This window comes from Acanthochromis polyacanthus, chromosome 3 (genome assembly GCF_021347895.1).
Source record: "Acanthochromis polyacanthus isolate Apoly-LR-REF ecotype Palm Island chromosome 3, KAUST_Apoly_ChrSc, whole genome shotgun sequence".
NCBI lineage: Eukaryota > Metazoa > Chordata > Actinopteri > Pomacentridae > Acanthochromis > Acanthochromis polyacanthus.
Window position 1 is genome coordinate 19,439,890 of NC_067115.1, and position 26,564 is coordinate 19,466,453.

At 40.5% G+C, this 26,564-nt stretch overlaps 1 protein-coding gene across 5 annotated transcripts in view; it reads right to left on the minus strand.

Annotated features, from left to right (window-relative positions):
• The window catches only part of pkn1a (protein kinase N1a), a 63,264-nt gene that overhangs the window by 22,455 nt on the left and 14,245 nt on the right, over positions 1 to 26,564 (minus strand). For 4 of the 5 annotated variants that reach the window (XM_051945842.1, XM_051945839.1, XM_051945841.1 and 1 more), the window contains exons 1-3: positions 4,590 to 4,745; positions 3,636 to 3,830; positions 1,195 to 1,300 (exon numbers count right to left, since the gene is read on the minus strand). In XM_051945842.1, coding sequence (XP_051801802.1) covers positions 1,195 to 1,300; positions 3,636 to 3,830; positions 4,590 to 4,631 — 343 coding nt within the window. In that variant the 5' untranslated portion in view covers positions 4,632 to 4,745. Of the gene's footprint in view, positions 1 to 1,194; positions 1,301 to 3,635; positions 3,831 to 4,589; positions 4,746 to 26,564 lie in introns of those variants that run through there. The other variant, XM_051945840.1, reaches the window with a different exon arrangement.

Sequence of the window (26,564 nt, forward strand, 5' to 3'; positions counted from 1 at the left end):
TTCCATAGCGATGCAGGACCTTATATTCTAGCGTAAAATGAGGTCCAGTGAGTGAAAATGTGACGGGAGCAAAAAACAAACAAAAAATAAAACACCCATAAACTGCTTAGGGTACCCTGGCAGCAACCCCAAACACCCCAGATGTCACCACAGTCCACTAACACTGGCTCACACGTTCTGGTTGTGCAATTTACAAAGTAACTCCTTGTGGAGAATTTTCAAAGCACTCTACATTTGTGGTGGGACAACATATCAAAGCGCCATAGCTGCTGTCTCTAAGGTGTCTCTTTCAAAAACACAATATACTGTTCTAGAGGTAATTGCTGTGGAATCTGTAATGCTGTAGGCCTGGAGGCAAATTCTTCCACACTGGATGTTGGTGAAACTTCCCTTATTTAAATTCTGAGTAAAGGAACTACTCCCTATGATTCCAGGAGAGAAGTTGAGATATAAGTAAAATAGTTCCTGGAAAAGACGCCGTAAATCTCCTTATCGTGTTCTGTTTTACAAGCACATACACACAAGATAGCCAGTTTGATTCAGTGATGTGTGAATTTTACAACTAATAAACATTGTACATGGCAGGAATTGTCTTAAACCACATAATACAATGTGGATCTGATTTTAGTGTTTTTTTTTCTACCGATATCACAAAGTAGTGGGTTCTATACTGCCAATGTTTGCTTTTGTTCTATACAGTGAGAATGCAGAAATAAAGTGTGAATATAAAGTTTAAGACACAAGGAAAGAAACAAACCTGAAGAGACTATTGGGGCATCAGCAGTAAATTAACAACTACGAGAGATAATATTGCACATTCGTACGTGTGGAGGTGTGAGCTCATAGTAAATCTAATCTAATCTAAAACCCACAAGAAGAATTTTACTGTTAATGCAACTACTGGAGGTTTCTTACTCCTGGCATAGACTGATAATTACCTTCCCAGCTATATTAGGCTGTTTTTAATGGGCTGTATCTTTTAGATTAGTATCTCTGTCATAAACACACTTGGTTTTACTATGTCAATCTTTATATAAGCTCATGAACTGAAGTGCTGCACCACATTAATGCAAAAAAATGCCACACAGCATTCTCGCTCCCTGATATATAAAACTTTCATATATCAGAAATAGAGCAGCCTAAAGACAAGACAATAAATATCTCAGGAGGGTCACTACTTCTTCTTCTACACACCTTTATTCTCCTCTCCTCCCTTCACCACAATGTGAGCATCCAGTTCCTGCAGCTGAGCGTGTAGATTGTCCAGCCTGCGGTTCGAAGACCTCAGCTGACTGTCCACCTGTAGGCAAAAAACAAGCATAAAACACACCTTTTAATTTCACGTTGGCGAGAAGCTGTCGTAATTCTGCATCTTATCAGTTTGAATCCACCAGTGTACAAAGAAGCAGTGAACAAGTGAAACTTTGACAATCTGTGGACTTCAATGAGTAAATATTGAGAAGCAGGAGAGGAGGAATGAGTGTCTGAACCAATTCTACAAGACATTAGGTTTTCAGTAGCTTTCTTGGAATAACAGATCTATTTGGTTTTTAATGTTTTCAGATAGTTGGTGCTATTTTGATGTAGCCTAGCTGCGCTAGACCCATGTTCTGAAGACGCAAGGGTCTAGGACCGCTCGACAGGAAGGGAGGCGGGCTAAAAGGTCGTCTTTCAAATCACTCTGCAGCAATTGGGTAGGTATACAACCAGTCAGTGCAACGAATAGGCTGACGTAGTTCCTAGAGCGCCGGCGGATTGTGGCTAAGTCCCATTAGCTTCCCAACCAGCGGAGCCAACTGGTATGTTAAGGATTTACCATATCCCGTCGGCATAAGTCCAAATACGTCTTTCTTCTCAACGAAACACTTCAGTGCCGTCCTTTGTTTATCTTTCAAGCTGAATTTTAGCTTCAAATCTTTAAGGGCTGTGGCCAAAGCCGAGTTGAAAGATAACTGTTTATTGTGTGCCGGTTGTTTCTGTCAGAATCGTCACGCCTCTGTCCTCACTTAGTTACACCCGCCTTCTGACTCTACACTTCATGGTGATTCATCCGGCCAGTTTTAGGAGCATCCAACCTCGAGCCTTATGGAGGGTAACTAGACCCACCCTGGCAGAGAATTAAATTCGTTGCCGTGGGTTGTCTAGCGCGGCTAGGCTAATTTTGATGACTTCTGTCGTTTGAAGCACTTAATTCTGACAATATATTACTGTCTGCACTCAGCATCCCTGTCAAACTAACCCAACGCTGTGTGAATAAAGTGTAATTTGTAGACAAGACAGGGAAACCATTACACTGAAGGCAACATATTCCTGTGTTCACTTGCTGTACTCAAACAGGTGTAGTTGCTCCTGAGCTTCTTTTTCTTTAAATAACACTGACTCTTATATATTTTTAATTTAATGATAAAGTTAATGCCAGCACGCCCTGAGACTGTCAGAAGCTTCATATCTATAACAATATGCCACTATAATGATCTAGTTATTTCTGTTCAACTTACAGTGAGCTGCAGTGATTAGAGAAGACTTCTTAACAAAAACAATTTGAAAATTTACTGTACATGCATCTTTGTATACATATCACATATTTTTTTTTTAGAGTGGTGTAGCTGTGACAAAACCTTTCCATCAACTGCACAGACAGAACAAATGTAGGTTGTGAATTGAAATACAAAAGACTCATTCACGCTCCTTCAAGGAAAAAACAAAACAAAAAACAGATTCTTTAGAAAGAGATTCTTTATAAATGAAATTGTTAAAAGATGGTTGAAAATTGTATTTAAAAGATCAAAAGCCCATATATAAGAGTGATTTGCTGCATCCCATCCTCTATCCTGTCTCTATTTCCAACTGTCTTTATTGAATAAGTTCAAAACTGTGAGGAAAAAATGGTTAAAAAAAATCAATTAGTGCATTAAAAAAAAAAAGAATAGAAGGTGCTAAGGAGAGAATGATGGCGCCATGGAATTGGTAATGATGGCACAGTGAGGATGTTTTTGTCCTGAACCTGCACCTTGGATGCAAACCTTTTCTGACTTAAATATTAATTCCTCCTGTTATATCTGCAACTGCTTAAGTATTGCTGCTCATTTTTAGCAACAAAGTCTGACACCACCGCTGACACTGGGAGTCCAGCAGTTGTACTGGGATGTAATTATGTAAGTGTGGCTGTTGGACACTTCATAATGTGGACATAGGTCACTTTGAAGCTGAAAAATTGTGTCGGCTCTTTCACAAAGCTCAAACTTTCTGTAAAAACAAACAGGATAAGAAGTTAACATACCAGCACATCTATGCAGTTCCGGTGAGCTGGTGTGTGTCTGATTCATCAGCTACTTTCCAGAAAGACATAATTAAACTGGTTTCCTGTTACTACTTGGGTTAAATTTGAATAAACTTGAAGAAAACTGCTTCCATACCTTTTTCACTGTTACTGAGGCTTTCTCTTTGAAAGATATTTTCTCATACACAGCATCATTGTAATGCCTCTTCCTGACATTTGCTTTGCTTTTTCAGTTCATACACTCCAAGGGGGAAACCTGTTAAAATGCTCCATTATCCAAAAGAAATCAGACATTGGATGGGTGTAGCTTTGATAAGTCCAGGTGGATGAAGGACCTGAAGATAGCCGTGCTTACCTGCTGTGCGTTCCTCTTGTCAGTCGTCGCCCTGCGCAGGTTCTCAGCTCCTTCCTTGATCTTTAGCTCCTTGCGAATCTCTCTCCGGATTCTCTCGCGTTGCTCATCCAGAAGCTGCTGAACGCTGGAGTCTGAGAAATCGGAGTTCTGGTCCAAACCGAGCTGCTCCAGAACCGACAGCCCACCTGGGTCGCTCTGGACGAAGAGAAGGAGGAGAAAAAACAAGGACAACAGAGAGAAGTTAGCCAATCTGGTAATGAACAACAAAAAACACAAGTCAGCGCTGAGTCTTCAACATGTCACTCCTCTTCAGCCTTTAAGACAAGGCGTTGAGAGTGAGGAAGAAGAGGAAGAGATGGTGAGCAAGATAAGGTGGTAATGGAAGGAAAGAGAGGGAGACATGACAGTGATGGGGGGTAGAGGGAATGTGAGGTTCAAACAAAAAATATGCTAGAAAAGGAAGCAGCAGAACAGGGAAAGGACGCAACAGGGGCAGCGAGGAAGAGCAAAAATCTGTGTTTGTAATACTTGACAACAAATCTAATGTACACCCTGTCTACAAGAACAGCTTTAAAGTTTCTGAAGTTCAAGAATACAGCAAGAGAAGTCATTTTCAGGACAGGCTGCCTGCAAATAAGGTAAAACTCAAAGCATATACAAGCTTTATGGTAAATTACTATTATGTTCCATGACCTGAGCTATCCTTTGTCCTCATTCAGTATTTTCTCACTTCTTCACGCTCTACACAACTTTTTGCTGGCTACTGTAATGATAAACCTGTCTCCTCTCACCTGTAGTAGAGCCACAAATTACCAGAAAATGAGACTCCACAATCCAGAGACATAATCAGGAAACACAGCGGGAGAGACAGACGGTTAGTCACTAGAAATCCCAGCCACTCAGCTGCTATTACCGGAACGCACAAATCAAACAAACAAGCCAACAACACTTCACCTCGGAGCTGTCCTCATCCTCCTCGTCACCATGCCAACACATAGTTCGCTCAGCTTTCAGGACCCCAAAAAACGATAGACGAACAGAAACCTTTGGTTTGAATCTGAGCTCAGCGCAAACAGCTAATGCCACACCGAGAGCAAAATGGGCTTGAGGGGGGGAAAAAACTGATAAAAAGAGATAAAGAGAGGGAGAGTTAAGTGAGAGAGGAGGGGGAACGCCTCCAAGAGAGGATATCCGTCCCAACACCATGCTGCTCAGGCCTTTCCTGTTTCCTCTGTGATTTTGCTGCTGTCAGTGGCGAGTGAGACAGAAAAGAAGGACTGTGTGATCAGGAATCCATTCTCCCTCTTGAAGGTTTTGTAAATCACTCCTGGATTTGAGTCATTAAGCCTCAATGATGTCAAGTGTTTTTCAGCAGCTTTTATCCACCAATTAATCAGATCTGGCAAGAAGTGAATTTATGACAGCTGTTTTTTTTTTTTTGTTCTCACTTGGTTCGGTGATATAATCTTGAGGGCGGAAATGAGAGAAGGATGCGTTTTCTAAGTATTGGATCAAATCCAGAGAGTCAGGTTGGGGCGCATTTCTGCTGCCTGCTTGACCTCTCATTTCCTCTCTCTAACCCCAGCAGTGATCCCCTTTTCTCCGATAGAAACATCATCAGAAAGTATAAGCAGCTCTCTATATAAGCTGCAGTTGGTAGAGTTAACACCCTGCCAGTTGAGTTAACACTATTAAGCTTGGTAATTTGTTGATTGTGCTGGAATGGCTTTATTTATTTCTCAACTTCAGGTTATTTATAAATAAAATTTAGTCTTGCATTTCACTGACTCACTGCTGCCTACAGCCTTTACAAGGAGTTCTTCACTATTTTTTAGCATTGGCAGGAAATACAACATTAAATAGCCGCACCAATTTCAAAAAAGTGTAAAGCAAGACATTGTGCAGCATGATAGCTAGTATCTTATAGAAAATATGACCAGCAACATGAAAGCTTCTGCCGAAAATAAAGGAAAGTCATTTCACACAAAACCGTCTGTTATATATATAGTTATTTTGAAGAGGAGACTGCATTCATCATTTATTAAAACATGCATCCTAAAACCTGTACAAACTTACATGGAGGAATGAAGGTTTTTCTTCAATCTATGATAAAATGCAGCTGTCTTTTAAAGCTGTCTTAATCCTTCAAGATACATTCACGCACTCCAGTGTTAAATAAAAATGTACTTTACTATTGTTACACGTCCATGGCAAGTGTTCAGTATGGTCAGACTGAACTGTTCTCCACTTAGAAGACCTACTATGTAATAACTTGCATAACATTTCATCAGTTTCCTTCCTTAATGTAAAGTGAGGTGGAACTAGGGCTGGCCCGAATAGTGGTTTCTGGCCTCCAAATATTCGGGCCCTATTAAAGACGAATATCCGGATATTCGTTCCGCCCCGTAACGTCCGACCGGGGGTGGGGGTGTTGGCGTCGGCGGCAGCGGACACGGCCCGAATTCCGATACCAAAATTAATATCCGGATAGTGCCGTAGCGAACGAATATTCGGGATATCCGGGTCCAGCCCGAGGTGGAACATTTTAGTTAATTTTATTTTCCACTCTGATTAAGGGCCAGTAAAACCAGATGTCATTACAATTCATCATGACTAGGTTTCAAACTTTCCTCTTTAAATCAAATTTTGTTCTGTAAAGGTTCACCTTTATTCTGGGAAGCAAAACCTTCTTTCAATTAATGCAATAGAATTTTAAAAACTTGGTGGAAATATTTGTTTCAATCAAGCAACCAGGATGTGTCAAATAGGTGGATTTTAGGATTGAAAGGTTGGTTTTTATTTCTTCTCCTTGCATTCAACCACACAACATGAAAGTAAAGCTCAGACTTCCCAAATTTCTTTCCAACACCTTTTTTTTTTTTGGGGGGGGGGGGGGGGGGGGGGATGACAACAGAAGAGTACTCTCATTTCTGATTATTTTCATGAATAAAAATATGACAAATTAAAACACTGATATAAAAGTAGCCACTGCTGCTTGCTTTTGGCACCATAGAGGGTAAGATTTGTTCTTCTGTTTAGTTTTATGGCAGTTTGCATCAAGAAAGTTAGTATTTCCCCAGTCTTTGAGTTTAAGTGAGTGTGATATTGTGATATCACATGATGATATCACAATATCACACTATGATATTGTGCTGCCACGATGGCTATAGCACAGGAACAGCATGCATACCAGTACATTACTGAAGTGATTTAGAGGTTAGGCATGATGTATGAAGATGCAGAAAAACAGAACTGCATAGTGAAAATAACATATTGTCTATATGCCAAATCACGTTTTTAGTGGAACACAGGTTTTTATTATGAGAAGCCAAGTTCCTTTTCATGCTTTTCCGGCAAGGAGTGACTTAAAGGTGCTCTTATTTCTATTAAAATACATTTCAGATGAAGTGTACTCTTGTCACACTGCTACTGAGAAATCTATCAGCAGCTATGACCAACTCTGCCTCTGAACTTAAAGCTACGGCTGTATCATGGGTTTATCTACATTAGCATGCATCTTTAAAGCGATTCTGAAAACAGAATCTCAGTGTCTCGTTGTAAAACAGAGAAAGCTCAGTCCAACGCGCTTGTGAACATGCCATTTGTCCAGTTGTTGGGAGCATGTCTTCTGTCGACAGCATGTGTCAAAGACGTGTAGCAGATGTTTCCAGAATGTGATCTGACACACATCAGATAAATCATATCAGTTACAAGTCATAGATGGAAAGCTTTTCAAGGAGTTGAGGTCAGCAGCTAAAGAGAGGAAACGGACAACAACTTCATTCGCTAGCTGTTGACCCAGTGTAACACCACAAAGATGGCGACAGCTAACGGCCATGAGTGACTCATCTCGTGCAGCTTGTTAGTGAGCTAGCCCAGGGAAGAACATTCAGCAGTGGTGTCCAGGGAAGTAATGATGGGCTAATTCAATAGATAACGGCACCAAGCGAGGCTAATTCAATCAGACTGTGTGAGCAGCGTAGGGGAGCCTAGGGCTGGACAGAGAAAGACAAGACAGAACATGGGTAAAGCGCAGTTTTGGGTGTGCGTGTGTATGTGTGTGTGTCCTCTACTGTGAGTGTAATGCCTGGGGTTTTCCTACTGAGTGATAATGTCCACTCAGTACAGAGATGGAGTCCACACAGAGGTCATGGGAGGGCGTGGTTGTACAAGTGTGCATGACATGGACAAAAAAAATAGACTAGAATAGACATATACAGTGAATGACTTCACATACTCACACATATAAAAAACCCTCTCTGTTTCCAGTGAAACATGAAGACATGTTTCTTGGGGAAGGGAGGCCACCGAGCTCAGCCCGGTTCCGCCTGACAAATCTATGTTATTGTAGAGGGTGTGATCCGTGCTCTCTTCTGGCTATAGAGCACTCTGTCCAAAACCCACTCTGATATGGGCTGTTGAATATAACAATAAGCGAAAATGCCATCATAACTGTGCGTGGAAGCTTGTGCTACCACGATGGACGGCAGACAGCTGTGGCGGTGCTGAAAGTCACAGCTAAAAATAGAGGAGGAAAAAGAAAGAACTGCATTTCATACAGAAACAAAAAGCTGAAATTGAGAGGTTATCGATAATTCATTCTCTGTATGAGACGGTAAAGACAGATGGCTTTTTTCAAGCAACACATGAGGAGTGTTAATGAGGGCGTACTCATTTCAAGGTCCAAAATGAGTGACTGCTTTCATAGCCAATAGTGAGAAATGGATACATCTTCATTTTTTTACATTGTTATCAATATTGGAAAAGGGAGAGGACTGGCAAAAGGTCCAAGAGCACCAAGTACTATGTGATCAACCGCTTCCAGAACAGTTCATAAAATTCCACCAATCTATCATTTTTCAACTAAACACACAGTTTGAAATAATTCCCCAAGCTTTAGGTCCTATACAAGGAAGAGTACATATTTTGCTGCATCTCTAAAACAGAAGTGGCATGCACAAAGCTAGTATGAGTGAGAATGTAAGAGACTATGAGAAAATATATTGCATGAATCCTTTATTAGTGTTTACCTCCTCTGTTTGGGCTAGAACGTGGGTGTGTGCCATAAAAAACAAGAAGTTACACAGGAAAACACGTGGGATAACACGATACAAAATGCAAACATGTGAGTAGTTATTCAGTAAGAACTTAGAATTAATGAATCATTGGTGTCTGGTGTGACTTGAGTGACAAATGATCGGGTAATAAGTAGTAAATACAGTTAATTAGGAAAGACGCCAGAACAAAATGATTGTTATTATGGTTGTTAGATGTTTATCAGTAGAGCTGCAACTATTCAATTAGTTGTCAACTATTAAATTGATTACCGAGTATTTTATATAAACCATTATGAAGTGTCAATTGTCTGATTTCTTATTCATTCCTTACTAGTTCCACAGCAGCAACTCACATTTTTGGGTGTACTGTGAAGTATTAGTTGCACACACACAACTAAATAAGATTACTAATAAGATTGCTTATTACTTATTAGTGTACAGTCACGCTAACTTCTGTGACTTAACTCAGATTGTCTACGAAAGAATGGATGTAGCCTCAGTGTTTAATAGTGATACCAATATAAAAGGTACCTTAAACCTGCATTCTTCATAACAGCCAGGAGGGGGCAACTCCTCTGGTTTCAAAAAGAAATCTGATTATATACAAGTCTGAGGAAAAAGATCCTAATTCCAGCTTAATTTATTACCTTAATGAGCATGTTTCCAATGACTTTAAGGTCTAAAGTGCTAGTTATAAGACTTTTTTAAAACTTTGCAAATTATGGTTCCATTCAGAGTAAAACAGACAATAAAGTATATGTGCTTTAGAGCAGGGCTCCTTTGTGATTGACAGGTTGCTACCAAATTATGGTGCATAGCATCCTCAGACTCTCAGTCAGATCCACCTCTCATGTCTGGTTTCAAAAGACCAACATGGCTACAACCAAACTTGAGGTTTAAAAACAGTGGATCACAAACCAATGTTTTGTGGTGGCTACATGCACCTTTGATATACAATCTATGGTTTTACTTATTAAATAGCACTACTTTGAGCAAAATGCTAACATGTGAAAAATTAGCATACCATCATGCTAACTTATGCCAATACACACTTTGGGTACAGGTAATGATAATGTCCTCGCTTTGCAATTATTTGGTCATAAACCAAACAGAAAATAAAAATTTGCTCAATAATGTAATTAGATAAAATATGGAGGATGATCAAACTCATTTATCAATCTTCTGGGCACCACGAATATCTGACGCACATTTTATGTCAATCTGTCGGATAATTGTTGCGACATTTCATTCTGAACCAAACTGATGCAACTAAAGTAAGCACGACAAACCAGAACCGTCATCCTCAATCATGCTGCTGCCACAGTTAACATTTCATGTTAAGGATTCTGAAGCTATGAACCTTCCCAGAGACACATTGTAGCAGAAGCATGAGTCTGCAAAGGGGATTCACAGTAACTTGTTTGTCATTTCCTGCAGACATCTTCCACTGCCACATGGTCTAATTTGTATTATTCTGCTGAAAAGAGGAACCTGCAGGAAATACCATTTCCTTTCCTTGTCAAACTGACTGACTGTATGACAGAGAGGCGAGAAGAGGGAGCGAGGGCAGTGAGTGGACAGCGTATGATGTCCAGAAATAGTGTTGACAAAGAGGAAGATGGAGAACTAAACAGTTACTGTGCTTGAAGTGAAAGCCTGGTTGAGTAATGGTCTTTCTATTGGTAAAATACTATGACCTTGGATGAACAGTCACCAAAACATTAATTTAAGAACGCATCACATCTCAAGGTACAGTGAAAGTATGTTGCTATCAGTACAGTAACGTTCATTAAAAAAATGGATCAATCCTCTGTAACATAATGTTGAAAAAATATACACAGGCAAGAACAGCAACCAATTTGTCCAGTCACGTTAATTAAAACAGCAGAGAGAGAAGGGGTTTAGGTTTAGAGATACAGAGAGATAGATGAGGCAAACAAAAGAGAGAGAGGCATGGAGACAGGAAGAGAGGGAGGACGGAGACGGGTGAGGCAGCTGAGAGAAGCACCGGGTTCAGGCAGTCTGAACGGGGCAGAGAACAGCAATGAATCAGCATCCACACTGCAACTAAAACATGCAACAACTGTGCCAGCCCAGTGTTCATAAAAAGACAGAAAAGTCTCCAATTTTGCTCCAGTTGTAAAAACATTTACTAAGGCAGAGTCTAATTCAACACCAGGGCTTCGAATGTGGGTTACAACTAATAAGTATTTTCATTCATTCATTATTCAAATGACTTGTTTATCCAACTAAGAGAACCCAAAGATCAATTTACTCCTACACAACAAAGAAAAGTAGCAAATTCTTGCATTTGAGAAGCTCAAACCATCAAACGTTCTGCTGTTTGCTTGAGAAATTACTGAAATGATTAATCAGTAAAGAAAATATTTGCAGATACTTCATTAATTGTTTCAGCTCTATCAGATATGTACCACCAGAAAGAGGAGGAGTTTAAATAAAATAAGAATAGAAAAGATGACAATAGGAGAAGACAATGACTATAATTGGGACTGGTTGACCTGACCCACCATGAGCAAACCCACAAAGATACTCGTGAGAATGAGGGCATGGACAAGCAGTGTTTGTCTTTTATTCCCAGTGGTGATTTTGATGACCTCCAAGCCTTCCTGCATCACCTCCTTCCCATCTTCACTCCTCCTCTGGTCCTTCTATCCATCGCTTTCTTTTCATGTTTTCATGGATTCTTCTTTCAATAAAAATCCTGACTGTTGTTGGTGGCAGTTGCAGAAAATGTGCAGTGACACACACCTCATACTTAAAGGGCACCATTTCATGCACTGCACTAGATTACAGCTTCAAGTTAATTTATATCTGCAGTTCTTTGGGGAGTCGGAACAAAAATACAGCTGCTACAGAATGCTGTTCCCCCAAAAACTCCTCATCTCCTTCTGCTGCTGCTTCATCTCCTGCTTCGACCCACCTCTTCCTCTTCCCTTGGTCTGGCTGTATAGCTCTAACTCAGTGCATCTTTTTTGTGCTTTAACTTTTACCATCACTATCTCCAAACTAAAAAAGGAAATTCATGCAAAACATGTGGCCTTCACAGCAGAAAACACTGAATTTAAGAACATCTCTTGCTATATTTGTCATGTTAATGGAACACTATTAATAAATTTGGCTCAACCTGACAGCTATTGTTTTCACCACCTACTGGCCTCTTCACTTTGGCAGTTGTGGAGGAAACCATACTCTCTGGGCAGCATCCAGTTTTTACAAACACAATTGCCAAACACATTCATCTTGCGGTCCATTTATGCTTTCTTAAAACGAATAAAAACGGTAGAGCACAGATTCCATGCCACATGGTGTTGCATCAGCTGATGTCTAAAGCACTGACTGGACACATAATCTGAACAAGATGTGTCCATCTGAGGAGTAAATATGATCTTTCCTGAAAAGAGACACATCCTAATCTGCAATGACACGCAAGAAGTGTCATCATTTCGCAGGCCAATCATTTTGGCAATTCTTTTTGAAATTAAGCTCAAATTTTCACAGAATGTACAGAAACAGATCAAGATTTTATATTTAATGTTAGTTTTTGTTCTGTTTTCAGGTTGAGTCATGCCGTTCACTCCCAAAGAGAAGTCATTTTGCGTCTTGGAATATGCTCACACACAGTCACCCAAGACTGTGCAGCATGCCTTCAATGCAAAATTTGGAAAAACAAATTTGGACTTGGTACCATAAATTTAAAGAGGAAAGCTGCTTATGCAAGGGCTAAAGGATCTGGTAGACCATCATCAACATCAGCATATTCCAAGATGCAAAATGACTTCTCTTTGGGAGTGAACGGCATGGCTTAACATGAAAACAGATCAAAAATAAAAATTAAATACAAAATCTTGATCTGTTTCTATACATTCTGTGAAAATTTGAGGTTATTAACTGCCAAAATTATTGACCTGCGAAATGATGTCAAATTATTTGGGACATCCTGTATTTAGAACTGAAGAGAAACACTATTTCTTACTTTTTTTATTTGCCTCCATCCATCCCATTTATCTACAGCATTCACACCATTTTGCTCTTTTCACCTTCTCACTAAAACCTCGAGCTCTCAAACAAACAATCTCAGAGCAGACCAACTCAGAGTACGAGACACTCTCTGCCTCAGGTATTACTCAGTACTGAATGCTACAGCTGAGATAGAGAGTAAGAGAAGAGTGAAAAAATACACTCCTCCTTGGCTGCAGATGGACAAGAGGCCCGGTGGGAGAAAATAGGGAGGCTGCATTTCAGTATCTTTCCACATCTCTTTCCTCACTTCCCTGACATGCCAGTAAACGGCTGTTTTGTTATGCAAACTTTTAGGCGGAGTACTTGATTCTCACCTGGATTATTGCTCACACGCTGCAGCGCACGCAAACCAAAACAGAAATTACATGTCACAGTTGTTAGGCAGAAAACATCCATCCATTCTCTATACACTGCTTCATCTTCACTAGGGTTGCGGGGGGGGGGTGCTATCTCAGCTGACTCGGGCGAAGGCAGGGCACACTCTGGACAAGTCGCCAGTCTGTCACAGGGCTACATATACAGACAAACAATCACACTCACACCAACGGGCAATTTAGAGTCATCAATTAACCTCAGCATATTTTTGGACTGTGGGAGGAAGCCGGAGTACCCAGAGAAAACCCACGCATGCACAGGGAGAACATGCAAACTCCACGCAGAAAGATCCCAGGTCCAAGCCGGGACGTGAACCGGGGATCTTCTTTCTGCAAGGGGAAAGTGCTAACCACTACTCCACTGTGCAGCCCAGCTGAAAACATTTCAGACATAATATTTATCTGATTTGTAAGTGCATACAATCAAGCAGCCCCACCACAGCAACAAGTAGTGCTCAAAAGTTTGCAAGCACTTTGCAAGCACCACTTTCTAGCTATTAATCATCTAAACACAAGTAAACAGAAAATGACAAGTCTGAACATTTTTAGCACTTGCTATGATTCTGACCTCATCTGAGATGAGCCGTTAAATCCCTCAAATGGGATTTAATGGCCATCAAATGTGCTACACCAAGATTTTATAAACTCAACTTCAAGTGTACACACTGAAAAAAGGATCGTGTCTAACAGACACACAGACAACAACTGGAGCTGAAACTATTGGGTTGGATGAATAAAAAAATGGCTGTTTTGTAGTTAATCTTTTTTTATTATTGTTGATGGGTTCTACATAGTGATAATTTGTCTATTACTTAAAGAACTTCAGGGGTTTTACAACCATCAGTTGTAGCTGGGCTTGTCACAGTTATTACATAATCACTGATTGTAATTATCCTAAGGTGATTGCAAACATTTTGCATCATCATTAGAATAGCTTCCATTCACTTAAACAGATGAATGGAACTACCAGTAAAATCCACGTCATTTTTCACAGATTGAGGCATCTTCTTCTGCATTGGCTAACAGCAACAACTGTTTATTTAACTTCTAATATTCAATTACATCATTGATCACAACTTCGGGCATTTTAATCATCTAATGATTGTCACAGCCTTAGTTACAGCCCTACACACAACATGTGCTAGGAGTGAGAACAGAAAGAGGTAAAAACATAATGTTTGGTATTCAGGGAGCCAGAAGTTTAGAGAGAAACAGGTTAAAGATGAATCAATCATAGAAAGGCTTCAGTAAACAGACGCAGACATTTAAATGACAAACATCCCCAGGTGGGAATGTAAACACATTCTGTTCTGCTCCAGGGTGAAGTGGCTCCGTAACCACTGAACCTTTCCAGTAATAGAGCGAGTAAGAGAGAAAAAGGAGGCAAAGACAAGGGAAAAAAAATGAGAACAACCACAGAAGCTGGCATTCACACTAGCCACATTAATATTCCTCATCAGCAGGGGGAGGACTTCCAGCACAGCAGGATGTCCGTCAATTACCATCTGTTCCAGACGCCCATCAATCACCGACCAACCCCTGCCGAGTCAGGGAGGATGTTTGACAGCTGCCAATCACGTTCTGGTTACTACACAAAAAAAAGCAAACATGATGTGGGAGGAGCTTACCGGAGAACTGGTTCTGCCGAGTCAGAGAACCCAGACATAACCTCTGCTGTAAAAACTGTAATCACATGTCTGTTTTATGAGAAGTAGTTATGACATGGCTACAAGACAGGCTGAGAATGCCGGGTTTTTCTTAGACCTTCTCATACAACCAGTTCTGAATATAGACCCGAGTAAGCTCAACAACACAAGGGCAGCACAAAGAAAGAAAAAGCGGACGTAACCTTCTATAAACCTGTCAATATTGATGTTTGCTAGAAAAATGAGCCACATCAGTGATTCTGATTACTTCTAAAGCAGATTAGTAACTCTTGTATTTGATCTAAACAAGGGAAGCTGCATGAAAAGTGCCACTTTTAGCAGTTACACATTTCTGCATTAGTCTAAATGAACTATATAAATGGTACACTGTTGCTTTTTTGAACCTTAGCTAGGTTCTACAAGGCACTTAAAATGCATTTTTATTCACCCATATATGCTCACAAATGTGGTGGCACAGCTGGAAAGCAAGGTGTTCCTCTGCCATGAGAAGCAGTAAGGAAGGTTCAGTGTCTTGCCGAAGAACATTTCTGCAGATAGAGGGACCAGGGATGGAACCACCAAACTTACAATTAGTGGACAACAAATGATCTAATCAGTCAGAACATTTAAAAGGGATTCTAAAATTGAAAATGAGGCTTGAAGGAAGCAGTAAGCAATGTGATTGTGAAAGAAGTATATAGACCCTTCAGATTAGGCAGAAGTGCACTGTGAAAAGACTCCATTATAAGTAGAAATATTACATTTTTCAGGACATTACTTAAGTCAAAAAGAGTAGAGACACTGAACCTGAAGTTAAATAATTTTAAAATGTTGCATAGTAGATGTAAAAATATAATTAAAACATTCATGTACCTCAATTTGTACTTAAGCACCTATAATCTCACCACTGAAGTGAGATAAAGATTTAAATCATCATCATGAACCACAAAAGGATCAGTGGGTTTGTGGTAACTGATCATTCCTTATGGTTGGTAATGCCTTATGAGTGTGAGGGTCCACCAGAATCCATACATCTCTCAAAATTCCAGCTCAGATTGTGTGTGTCACTGCTTTACAAGGGCAGTACGACACATGCTCAACAGTAGTGTGCATGTACAGAGTATGGAGATGCTGATCTACTGGAAATGTACTGGAAACTGAGTCCTTCAAGTGGACTTGAAAGCAGCTTCACGACAACTACCCATCCGTCGTGTCTACAGCTTTCACGTGAACACAGAGCATAGACATTTCTGACACAGTGCTGTAAGGAGCAACAAAGTTAATAAACAGAACAGGTTTCAACTTTTAAATATAAAAACAACACTGCACAATTGTGCAGTAATCCCACAGATGCACAACAAAAGCCTAACAACCCACATTATGCAGATTGCACCCACGTGTGGGTTTAACAGTGGGTCTCGGATATGCTGTCAGGTCAGACTGTTCGGTTTTATTTCTGGTATCGACCCTGACCTGATGACTTTGGGGACAAAAAGTTCATAAATTACAGGAACAAAACAAGACACTGACCTGGACACAAGTGCATTCATATTTATAGATCAGGAACCGAGACTACCAAGTCCCTCCAGCAGTGCACCAGCCAGCATGCATTGCTGATGCACTTCTGCACAATGACAACATGGAGATGGAGGGCAATACACAGTCTGCAAGATCTAAAGTTTCAGTGGTTCAAAGACAGAATTTACAAAATGCTGCACAGCTGCTGATGCAACTGATTAGTCTTTAAAGAACATTTAATGTTCTTTAAAGACTAATCAGCATGTAGTACTCGTACAGTACAGATCTACATGTACTGTATATGCGAGTGTAAGAGCAGCCCTGGTAGAGACGTCTCTGTAATTGCTCTGACAGGTCTGGGGTATCTGCCTAGATGAGCTTAGAAAGACAACCCTGCAGAGCTGCACAAACTACAGCGATATCACTGCAGCTCCCTCCTGTGTGTGACTGTGCTAACTCTAAAGTAAAGGGATAGAAATGGGTCTGCATGGCTGACTTGCTGTGAAGCACTGATCTGATGTCAGTTTAGCTTTGGTCCCACCGCATAAAAAAAAAAGCATGGCAACAGAAGAAGACATGAACTGTTCCTGGACGCGCTTACCGAACTAGGATTTGAGTGCAGAGGTTAGACAGAGACTTCAACCTGAAGTCAAAACAATGTCTGCTTCACGCTGTTTATGAGGCACGCCAAAGGAAATGTGTCCAGGAGACTGTGTGTGGCTGAGTCAAGGAAAACATCTGGAGGCATTCCTGAGACGCCTGAGTGGTGACAACAGCTAACCTGGCAGGAAAGAAGGGGAGGAGAGAGGGAAGGATGAAGGGAATGGTAGAGCAGGGAGAGAAAAAGAGAGAGACCTAGAGAGGCAGTAGAGCGATAAAGTCACTGGGCTGTAACTTGTTTCACTGCACGCCCTGAAGTACCTTTCCAACTAATCGATCTGCACTGCTTTGTATCATGGCATGGACTGGAGTGAGCATGTTTTAAAGCAGGAGGACTGTCAGGTAAAAATATATCTTCAAAGACGTACACACTGGGGAATTTTATCCGGGAAAACACGAGGACTGTTATCAGAATCCGTTTTGTGCTGGATTAGTCCCTCAAATATCTTACACTCATGAATGTCTGGTTTTCATTGCCAGACTTGAATTCATTCTGAACTCTGAGATAAATAATGTGGAAAAATATTAGCAACACCTCATAATATAACAAATAACAACCGATAAGCTCAAATGTGCATATAAAGTTGAAGCAACACTTGTCTATAAGTGCACTCAGAGAGCAAAAGCTTTAGTCTTGCATCATTCACATGATTTTGAATGCTGCTATTTGTGTAGTCTGTTTATTCACCACAAACATCTGATACACTGATTGTGCAGACGTTAGCCGTAAGCTACTGTGGTTCCATTTGTTCCCCGAAGACTCCCTCTCTTCTTTCCTCTTGCCTTTGTGCCATTATGAAGCAGATTTACAAAGCCCCGTTGTTCAAGTTGAAACATACGCTGCTCTGGGCACATTTGCATCTAATCATGTCGCCCTTTTAACTTGACTTCCACGGACGACAAAAGTAATGTGGCTGAATTTCCAAATGACAGACTTCTGAGGAGCTCAGTTAAGCTGCAACTAACAGTTTTATTATCAAATATTAACAATAAATATTTTTATAACTTCATATAGAAAATAATCTGGCGCCCTCAAAAAAGGTTCAAGTCAGTGCTAAAGTAAACTTATGAGTGCCATAATGAAGAGAACTGAAAGCTGTTTTTGAAACCATTTCATTAACGGCCATTTAATTTACTGAGGTGTAACAGGCATTTTTTGTTTATCACTTGGTCAGAAATGACAGAAAAACACAAATGTCTGTCAAATAACACAGGCTTGTTATGCACACCTCAATGCTGGTGCGTTTTACTTCAATTGTCATTAACCTTTGCTCAGGGAAGCGGACCTGCACTTATGTAAAGTCAAAGAGAGGAGGAGCATCGCTTGCTTTTCCAACAGCACTGACCTCAGTCCTGTGTTGTGCTTGCAGTTTTTAGTTTTATTATACATAAGTAGACGTTGGAGTCACTACCAACACTGCTTTTGGTTTTGTTTCATTTAGTCTGATCAGCTTTTGTTTGGGGGAAAAGACCTAAATGAGAAAACCCACTCTGTGGCATGGCCTTTTGTCTCATTTATTGTGGCCAGGGCTCCCATCTCTCTTACGTTTCTTGGGTGTTTTGTGAGCATTTCTTAGTGTTGTATGATGGTACGTCACATGCTGTGGTTTCCTTTGGGATCATCGTACTTATTCAACCCCCCAAACACCTCTGGGCCAGGAAAAACCATGGCCAGACCAAGATAAAATCTTCATATGCCTCGATCTGTGTGACAAACAATCTGCAACTCAGTGAGATTGCATTTCTGATCATGTATAGTAAAGAAAATCTTCAGCTCAGCAAGCATTTCTTTAAAGTGTAATTTGACTTTCAAAATTATTTCCTGTGGATTAACAAGTTCATACATTAAACTGGCTACACTGAAAAACAGGCACAAAACTTAATTTTTTTTTCACTCACTGAACTCTCTGTGCTCCTTCCACTGACAAAACTAAAATATTCTTTTTTGGGGGGAAATTGTGCCTATTTTGTTTCAAGGCAGCTCCCTTGCTAACTCTCCTTTTCATCCGTTTCTCTGCAAGCAAATGAAGAGATGGAACTGCAGGGAGGAGAAGAGAGACAGACACCACCCTTCCCCACGAGACAGACAAAGGCCAAGAAAGCCTCTGAGCGGAGAGAGAAAGACGGACTGAAGGAGGTGGACAGCCAGAGAGAAAGAGACCGGAGGCAGGGAAAGAGAGGGAGGGAAAAAAGATGGTCAGCCAAAAAGCGATAAAGAAGCAGGTGGAGGAGGAAGGGAGGACGGTCGACCCACAGAGCCAGAGGCGACTGATGGATAAAAGAGCATGTGAGAGCATGCTGGGAGGCCGGACTCGCTGCCAAACACCCAGACATCAGACACATGAGGAGAAGGAGGAGGATGAGAGTGAGCTTGTGTTCATGGGTGGAGAAGGGTTCATTGAGAGCACATTTGGCAGAGTGCTGCTGCTGTAAACCCGTCTGACACATCGGAACGGGGCTGCACGCTAAATCAACCTCCCAAACATCTAAATCAATTTCCAATGAACCGCTTCGGAGATTTTGAAGCATCACCCGCACGTTTCTACCCAAAAGTTTCACAATGCAGTCCTTTTAAAAAACAGAAACTCTTCTGATTTATCCCTCCGGACATCCTGCAGTCCTAAAGCAAAAGAAAGTCACACTATGTATGTGATGGAAAGCAGCAGTGAGTGTGTTAGTCAGGGGGAGAAAAGCGGGGAGGGATGAATCCCTGAGAGGGAAAAGAGGGAGGCTGTGGGTTCATAGCTATGTCAAACAGCAGTATGGAAGAGGCATTTGCATTTAGCTGGACGTAAAGCTTAAGTTTTCTTCTCAAACAGACTTTGCAGGGATTGTGTGAACGTATGGTACATCATTTATACAAAATTTAACGTAGGGACAATAGGAATAACGACAGAACAAAGTGGAGAATGGCAGAGCAGCAGAGGCATGAAATGATTAAAAGGATTTATTCACCTAAAATAATAAATAAATGCACATTGTAACTGTAATCCCAGTGTCAGCCTGAGCTTCTATGGCATGCATATTAATGATTTTGGAAATCTGCATGGCTATTTGTCTTTCTTCTGTGTGTGTTCAGATGGAACAAGGAAATATATGGCAGTTTGTGAGCGACTGTGTTTAATCAGTCAGAATGGTGTTGGTGAAGCTGTGGGTTTAAGCTGAAAAGATTTACTCACAACACTGTAACTCAACTTGTTTTTATGGATTCACAACAACAGGTTGTAAGGTCTTCAAAGCCTACATCAACAGCATTTGAAGCAAACATGAGATTATAGGAAAGTGAAGTCAATCTGTTGCTTCAACTAAAGCATCTGACAACTTTGAATCTTAAGCTGCGATTTATTTTAAAGTAAGAAAATGCCGTGTTCTTTAGTTTTTCATAAGCAAGAAAGCCAGTTTTGCTTCACTGTAAAGCCTCAATTTATATTAACTTACAGTGACATAACTAACTTCATGTCCTACAGGTTGTTTCAAAAGAAGTTGTTGAGAAACATAGATGGCTCATTTGCATATATTTCTCAGCATGCACTGCGTTAAAAATATACATGAAACAACTTTACATATTTCAATTCAATACTGTTTTATTTATACAACATCAATTCACAACAAATGTCATCTCATAGCACTTCACATAGTAAGGTAGGGACCTTCCGCAAGAACAGAGAACTCAATTAAAAGTTGCCTTTGGATTTCCTATGAGCAAGCACAGTGGTGGAAAAGAACAAAAAAAAAAATCTTTAACGGGGAGAAAGAAAAACCTCAGACAGAACCAGACTCAGAGAAAGCGGCCATTTGCCTCGACCGGTTGGGGTGAGAGTGGGGATGAAGGGCTGAGGATAGTAGGCTAGCATGCAGCAATGCAGATTGCTATGAATTTTCAATACATGATGGGTCAAAGACAAGTGAGATGGTTTGTCTCAGATCCAAATTATAAAAAGAAGCCGAGCATGTACATATGCGGACATGTTCGGTAGCCTTTCCTCTGCAGAATCTTGGGGACATGAAGTGTGAATGTCTAATTTCGTGACACTTTCGATTGCAGTTTCAATTCCACAACAATAGAAAGAAATGAAGTGGTTGCTCCTTTGTTGCTGCTGATGTTGTTTTAGAAGAGAGAAATGCTACAGATGCTGTTTTTTTTTCTTGTTTTGAACAAAAAAAGGGTCGTCTTCTTGTTCTTGTATTCTCCAAGTTTAACCCATTTGATTCCTGCACCGCAATTTCTCAAGGGTGCTTAATCCAGACTACGTACTTGTGTCTCCCTCTAAAACAGCCCTGAAACGAGGTGGTTCCTGTAGTCAGAACATGCAAAAAAAAAGATGCAAGCCACTTTAAAAGAACCTGTACTCTCCTGCAGTTGAACAAGGCCCATTAAAGAACAATGTTAGCATGTGTATTGTGACTGCTGTTAATAACAAAGGCTCTGAAAGCAAAGCTGGACATAGTTAAATATACAATGAAAAATGAAGGAATAAACTGAATCCCAGTTCACTGTTTAAAAACAGATTTAAAGTGAGCACATCATACATTTGGGTTGTGATCATGTTAAATAAAATGATACTTTAACTTGGACTAAATTACAGAAGAAAAAGAAGTTGTTTTGCAATTTTGATTTTCCATTTTTATTTTTTGCGTTTTCTTCTTTACAAAGGAAGCTGTCAAATGGCACACAGTGTGTTACATCACTTGGTAATAAACACTAAGGGACATGGTTATAGATATAGATCATTTGATGTACATCCTGAGGGGAGGATCTGTAGCTTATAGTTGTTCCTGTGGGGAGGTTGTCTTCCTGTGTGATGTCATGTGCTGCAGTTAGATTTTGCTGCATATTACTTGAAATGTTGACCTGTTTTTAGTGCTTAATTACAACTGAAGGATCCCCAAAGTTATTACAATTCACTGGTCAGGAAAGGCATAAATGTCTGATCCAAGTAGCGATACATAGTTGGCGAAACATTTCATTAAGCCTCTGAGCCACAAACTGTTTCTGGTTCTGATAAATAGCGCATTTATGGATATATTTTTTTAAAGATGACATGCATTTCAAACCCCACCATGAGTTTTAGGGTTCAGGTGGTAAAAAAAACAAAAATGCCAGCCTCATTGTTCTGCTAGAGTAAAGTCAGGGGATCATTGATGTCTTTAAGATTCATTCATGACGATCAATGAATGGCTGCACAAAATTTCATGGTAATCTAATGCTGACGTATTCGAGTCTGGACCACAGACTTCTTGTCAGCAGTTTAAACAAAACATTTCATTAAAAAATATCTTCCCTCATGGTGCCTGTGGTGGTGTGTTCAATTTGAAGTGTTCAAGTTTCCACAGGGAGCAACGTTGCTTAACACAACGTACTTTAACTCAAAAGTAAATATAACTATATGGCTTGTACGCCCTACTTCATGTAACTCATAGCAGGCTCAATGGAAAAATAAACATTTTTCAGTCACAGAGAGTATTACAATTCTTCCGAAAACTGGTTCTCTGTGTGTTCGTTTAGTCCAGCAGAGCCATGACTAACAGCTGACATCAAACAAGTCACGCCTGCAAGTTACATTGTGTGTGTTTGCCACAGTATTGTGCTGAAAAGCCGTGGATATCAGTGTGTGTGTGTGTGTGTGTGTGTGGACATGTGGGTAGGGAGCACATCACAATTGTGTTTTCAGGGCACCTGGGGGAGATGTTTGTGGGGAATCTGACAGCGAAAAACGGAGTGTGGAAGGGCATGTTAATGTGCCGCAGCAGCTCCCTGGAGAGTCATCGTGTGTGTGTGTGTGTCTGTGTCTGTGTGTCATGGCATTAACGGTTATGACAGTTGGGCTCAGGTGTGGCAGCAGCAGTAGCAGCAGAGACCAGTGCAGCAGGTCTCTGTGTTTATACGACCTGTAGAGACAAGTTCAGCTCACCAGCAGCGATTATGCGGTCACAGTTGGAGAAACATTACTGGCTCAGGAATTACATTTTTTTATTATGTAATAAAATTTGCTTTCTATGATGAAACTCATACAGTTCTACAATTATGTTTGATATTTGCCTAAACCCTCAGTCAAAAGTAAAAGACAATGTGGGTTTTTTGGAAAACAAGTTCGATATTTTTCATGTTTAAATAAATGTGGGTTAAAAAAAAGTGGAAAATGATTGAAAACAATGACATTTGAGGGAGATTTGTATCTTAGCAGTTACAATGAATATTAAACTGTAACTGAATACAAGGGCGTCAGTTTGTTTTTAAAAGTGGGGGGGATGGAGACCACAGCACTTTGAGAAAATGTCGAAGAACGGCGGCAAAATGCCACAAGCTGGACTCGAACTCACAACCACCGTACCAAAGGTGGAGGCGCAACCTGTTGAGCTACCGGTACATGCAGGTAGAAGGCTCTGTGGGCCGCTATAGTACTAATTCTCCCGGGCCGAAATTTTGCCCCTGCACGCCTCTGGTCGGAGCTTCCACTTGGCACGGGCGCAAATTTAGCATCTGCACGTTTTTTTTTTTAACCTCACGAAGGTGTGCTGCATGTCTGTGCAACTCTCGGTCGAGTGTGGATGGTGCGTTCAGGAGCGTCCGAATTTTCTATACTGCTGAAAATAACTGGGTTTACAACGGCTTACATGTGAAGAATTTGAATGTGTTGGAGACAAAATGACCCCTGACAAAAAGTGGGGGGGACACGTCCCCACCGTCCCCCCTAAACTGACACCTATGACTGAATAGCTCAGTAGTATCCTAATGGACAAGAGAAACACAGTGTTCGTGAATCATCTATTTATATTTTTAAAGGCCATTTCTTGGGGAATCAATATGTCCTCATTTGATAGTGGCAATGGACAGCGAGTCCATATATGTGGACAAAGAGAGCTAAGAAATGACATGCAGGAAATGCTCCACAGCCAGGAATGGAGATTTGCTGCTCAGGACATTTGTTTACATGCAGTCTGCATCCCATGCGGTCACCCTGAATTTGACTTTATGTAATCTGTAAAATGTGGCACTGGCAGGTAATTTAATTCATCATCAGTCACCTAGGTTGTGCAAGAGCAGTTTTGGGTTCAATAAACAAGCAGCTGTTATTATATTAAGATTAACCTGTTACATAATTTTAGCTTAATCTGTGAAAATTCACATCTTTAATATTGTTGAAAGCATTCAGCTTTGGCCCAGCTTATACGGAGTTATAAACAATAACTGAAGAGATTTGGTTTCTAAATAAAGCCAGACTTTAAAAGCAAAGTGCCTAAATACACTGATGTGTGTACAAAAGCAACACATTACTTGAGACGGTGTTACGGAACCCATTAAGTGAATGAGAAGCTGTCTGAACGTAATAAAAACAGAGAGGAGTTAAGGTCTAGGAGGGTTTGAATCGGGTTATATAAAGTATTTGGGGATGATGATTGAGTAACCACAGCTTATGTCTAATCAAGTCTAAAAGGCAAAAAGCATTTCAAGCCACTCTCTAATTGCACTGCCAAATATAATTTTAAAGCCCACGCTGAGTTAATTGTACTCTTGAGTGTCCACTCTCATTAAAGCTTCCAAAAAAATCTGTGATATGTCAAAAGCGTTTGGAGGAAGAACGCTCTGTCCTGCTTCCCATGTAACACTGTGGACATCAATACTATGAATAGGAGGGTCTTCCTAAATCAGACAATCATCTTGCTGCAGGGGTGGGAAGGAAAGTGGATAAATCAGCAGAAAAACTATGACCTCATCCGGTGCCAGCTGTTTCTATGACAGCCCAGCCTCCAGGTAACACAGCAGAAAACACCTGTCTCCTCCTTCCTCTCAGCCCTGTGTTTGTCTAACACTCCCTCTGCGTTCAGGCTTGCCAACATTCAAATCATTAAAGCCAGATGTCAAACCAAGTGAGTCTTGTATGAGTGAAGTGACCTGTGTTATTGGGGCTGTGGCTGCGAAAAAGCCAACTCACACTTCAGGCAGAAAGCGAATGTGGTGGCAAAGATGACAAACTCAAAACAGAGAGCCAGTGGAAAAGTCCCAACATGAGTTTGTGTGTTTGTGATACGGCTTGGTATTGTTCATTTATTTACACTGCGAGCCCATGGGACTGCACACGAGGGAACTTTGTTTCATCTGCAAACGCGCGGTTCAAAGAAGGCCGTCTACATTTGTTTGTGCAGCTCCACCTCTGCTTTGAAACATCTGCGAACACACTTACTCACACACTGTCTTGTCAGGTCTGATTTTCTCTGGGCAGTTAGCATTTTTAAAATAGCATTCATGAGCCCGTTATTGGTAACTATTCTAGTCAGCTTGGCAGTTGATTCGATCTCAGGCCCTCTTCTGCTGTAAAGATGTACAGGGATGCCTCCGATTCATTTTCACTCGTTAGAACATCATTTCCTCACACACACACAAAACACACACTTCTGGGCTCAAGAACCACTACAGGGGCTGACTAACCCTAAAAGGCACATTAAACGGTTTTGAGGGCATTTGTTTGTGCAAACTCCTGGAGGTGAAACTGGGCTAGATGATCCCTTTAAGGCTTATCTAAACCTAAAAGACATATTTAGTGGACCTGAGGGTGCTTACTAGTTGAGGAACAAGAAGGCGAACAGACACACACACACACACACACACACACAAAACATAATATGAAAAGAAATCTGTGTAGTAGACACATTGCTGCTGAGAAAATTACAGAACAAGGACTCAAACTCAATTTAACGTATACATTTTCAAGACATACTTCTCAAATCAACATAATATCTCATAGTTAGACACACAAGGCAGCATTAGAACACACCAGTGATACTGCACCATGTTTTTAAAGTACAAGACTACTGAGAATGTGTTCAGTTGGCAAACGATACCGATCCCTGCTGCAAATTAAATCTGTATTTGGCAAGATGATACTATCAATTTTTCTTTAACTTGTGAAGGAGGAACTATTTCAGAAACTTTGCATTATCAATATCAACTGATGTGTCTAATATTGTCCCAATGAGTTAGTCTATAAAATGTGAGAAATCGTGAAAATAATACACCAAGCAACTTGTTCGGTCTGAAATCTGAACTACTCGAAAGCAGAAATCCTCACATTTGAGAACATGCTTCTAAGAAATGTATCACATTTTTGCTGTTTAATGATTTCACCACTAACTGGTTTTCAAAACTGTTAGCAAGTATTTTTTTTTTCTATCTATAAACAACTTTCTTACTTTACCTTAACATGACACCTTTGTTTTCTACCAGTTTTCAGAAGAACAACTTACATGTCTGTCCTTTCTTTCTCTTGCTCTAACAGACCTGTGACACCTAACCTGGATATATATATGTTGGTATATTATGTCAAATGTAACCCAAAACATAGAGTGGAGCACACAATCAATCCTCCTTTTGGATTTAATTTGCTCCTTATTTGTTTTTTCCAGTGAGAGATACCATATGCAAGTGCTGAGTAAATAATGGCCTTTTTGGATCTTGAACAGATTGAATTCAAAGTGATTTGACTTCAGCCGCACCCATCTATCTAACCATCCATCCATCCATTCAGCTCTGTGCCCTGCGTTGGTGAAACTCCCTGTAGGCCAAATGTTATCAGTGCAACTTGATCTCCAGCCCATTGTAATGAGAGGGATTGTTTGTGGGGAGAACTTAATAAC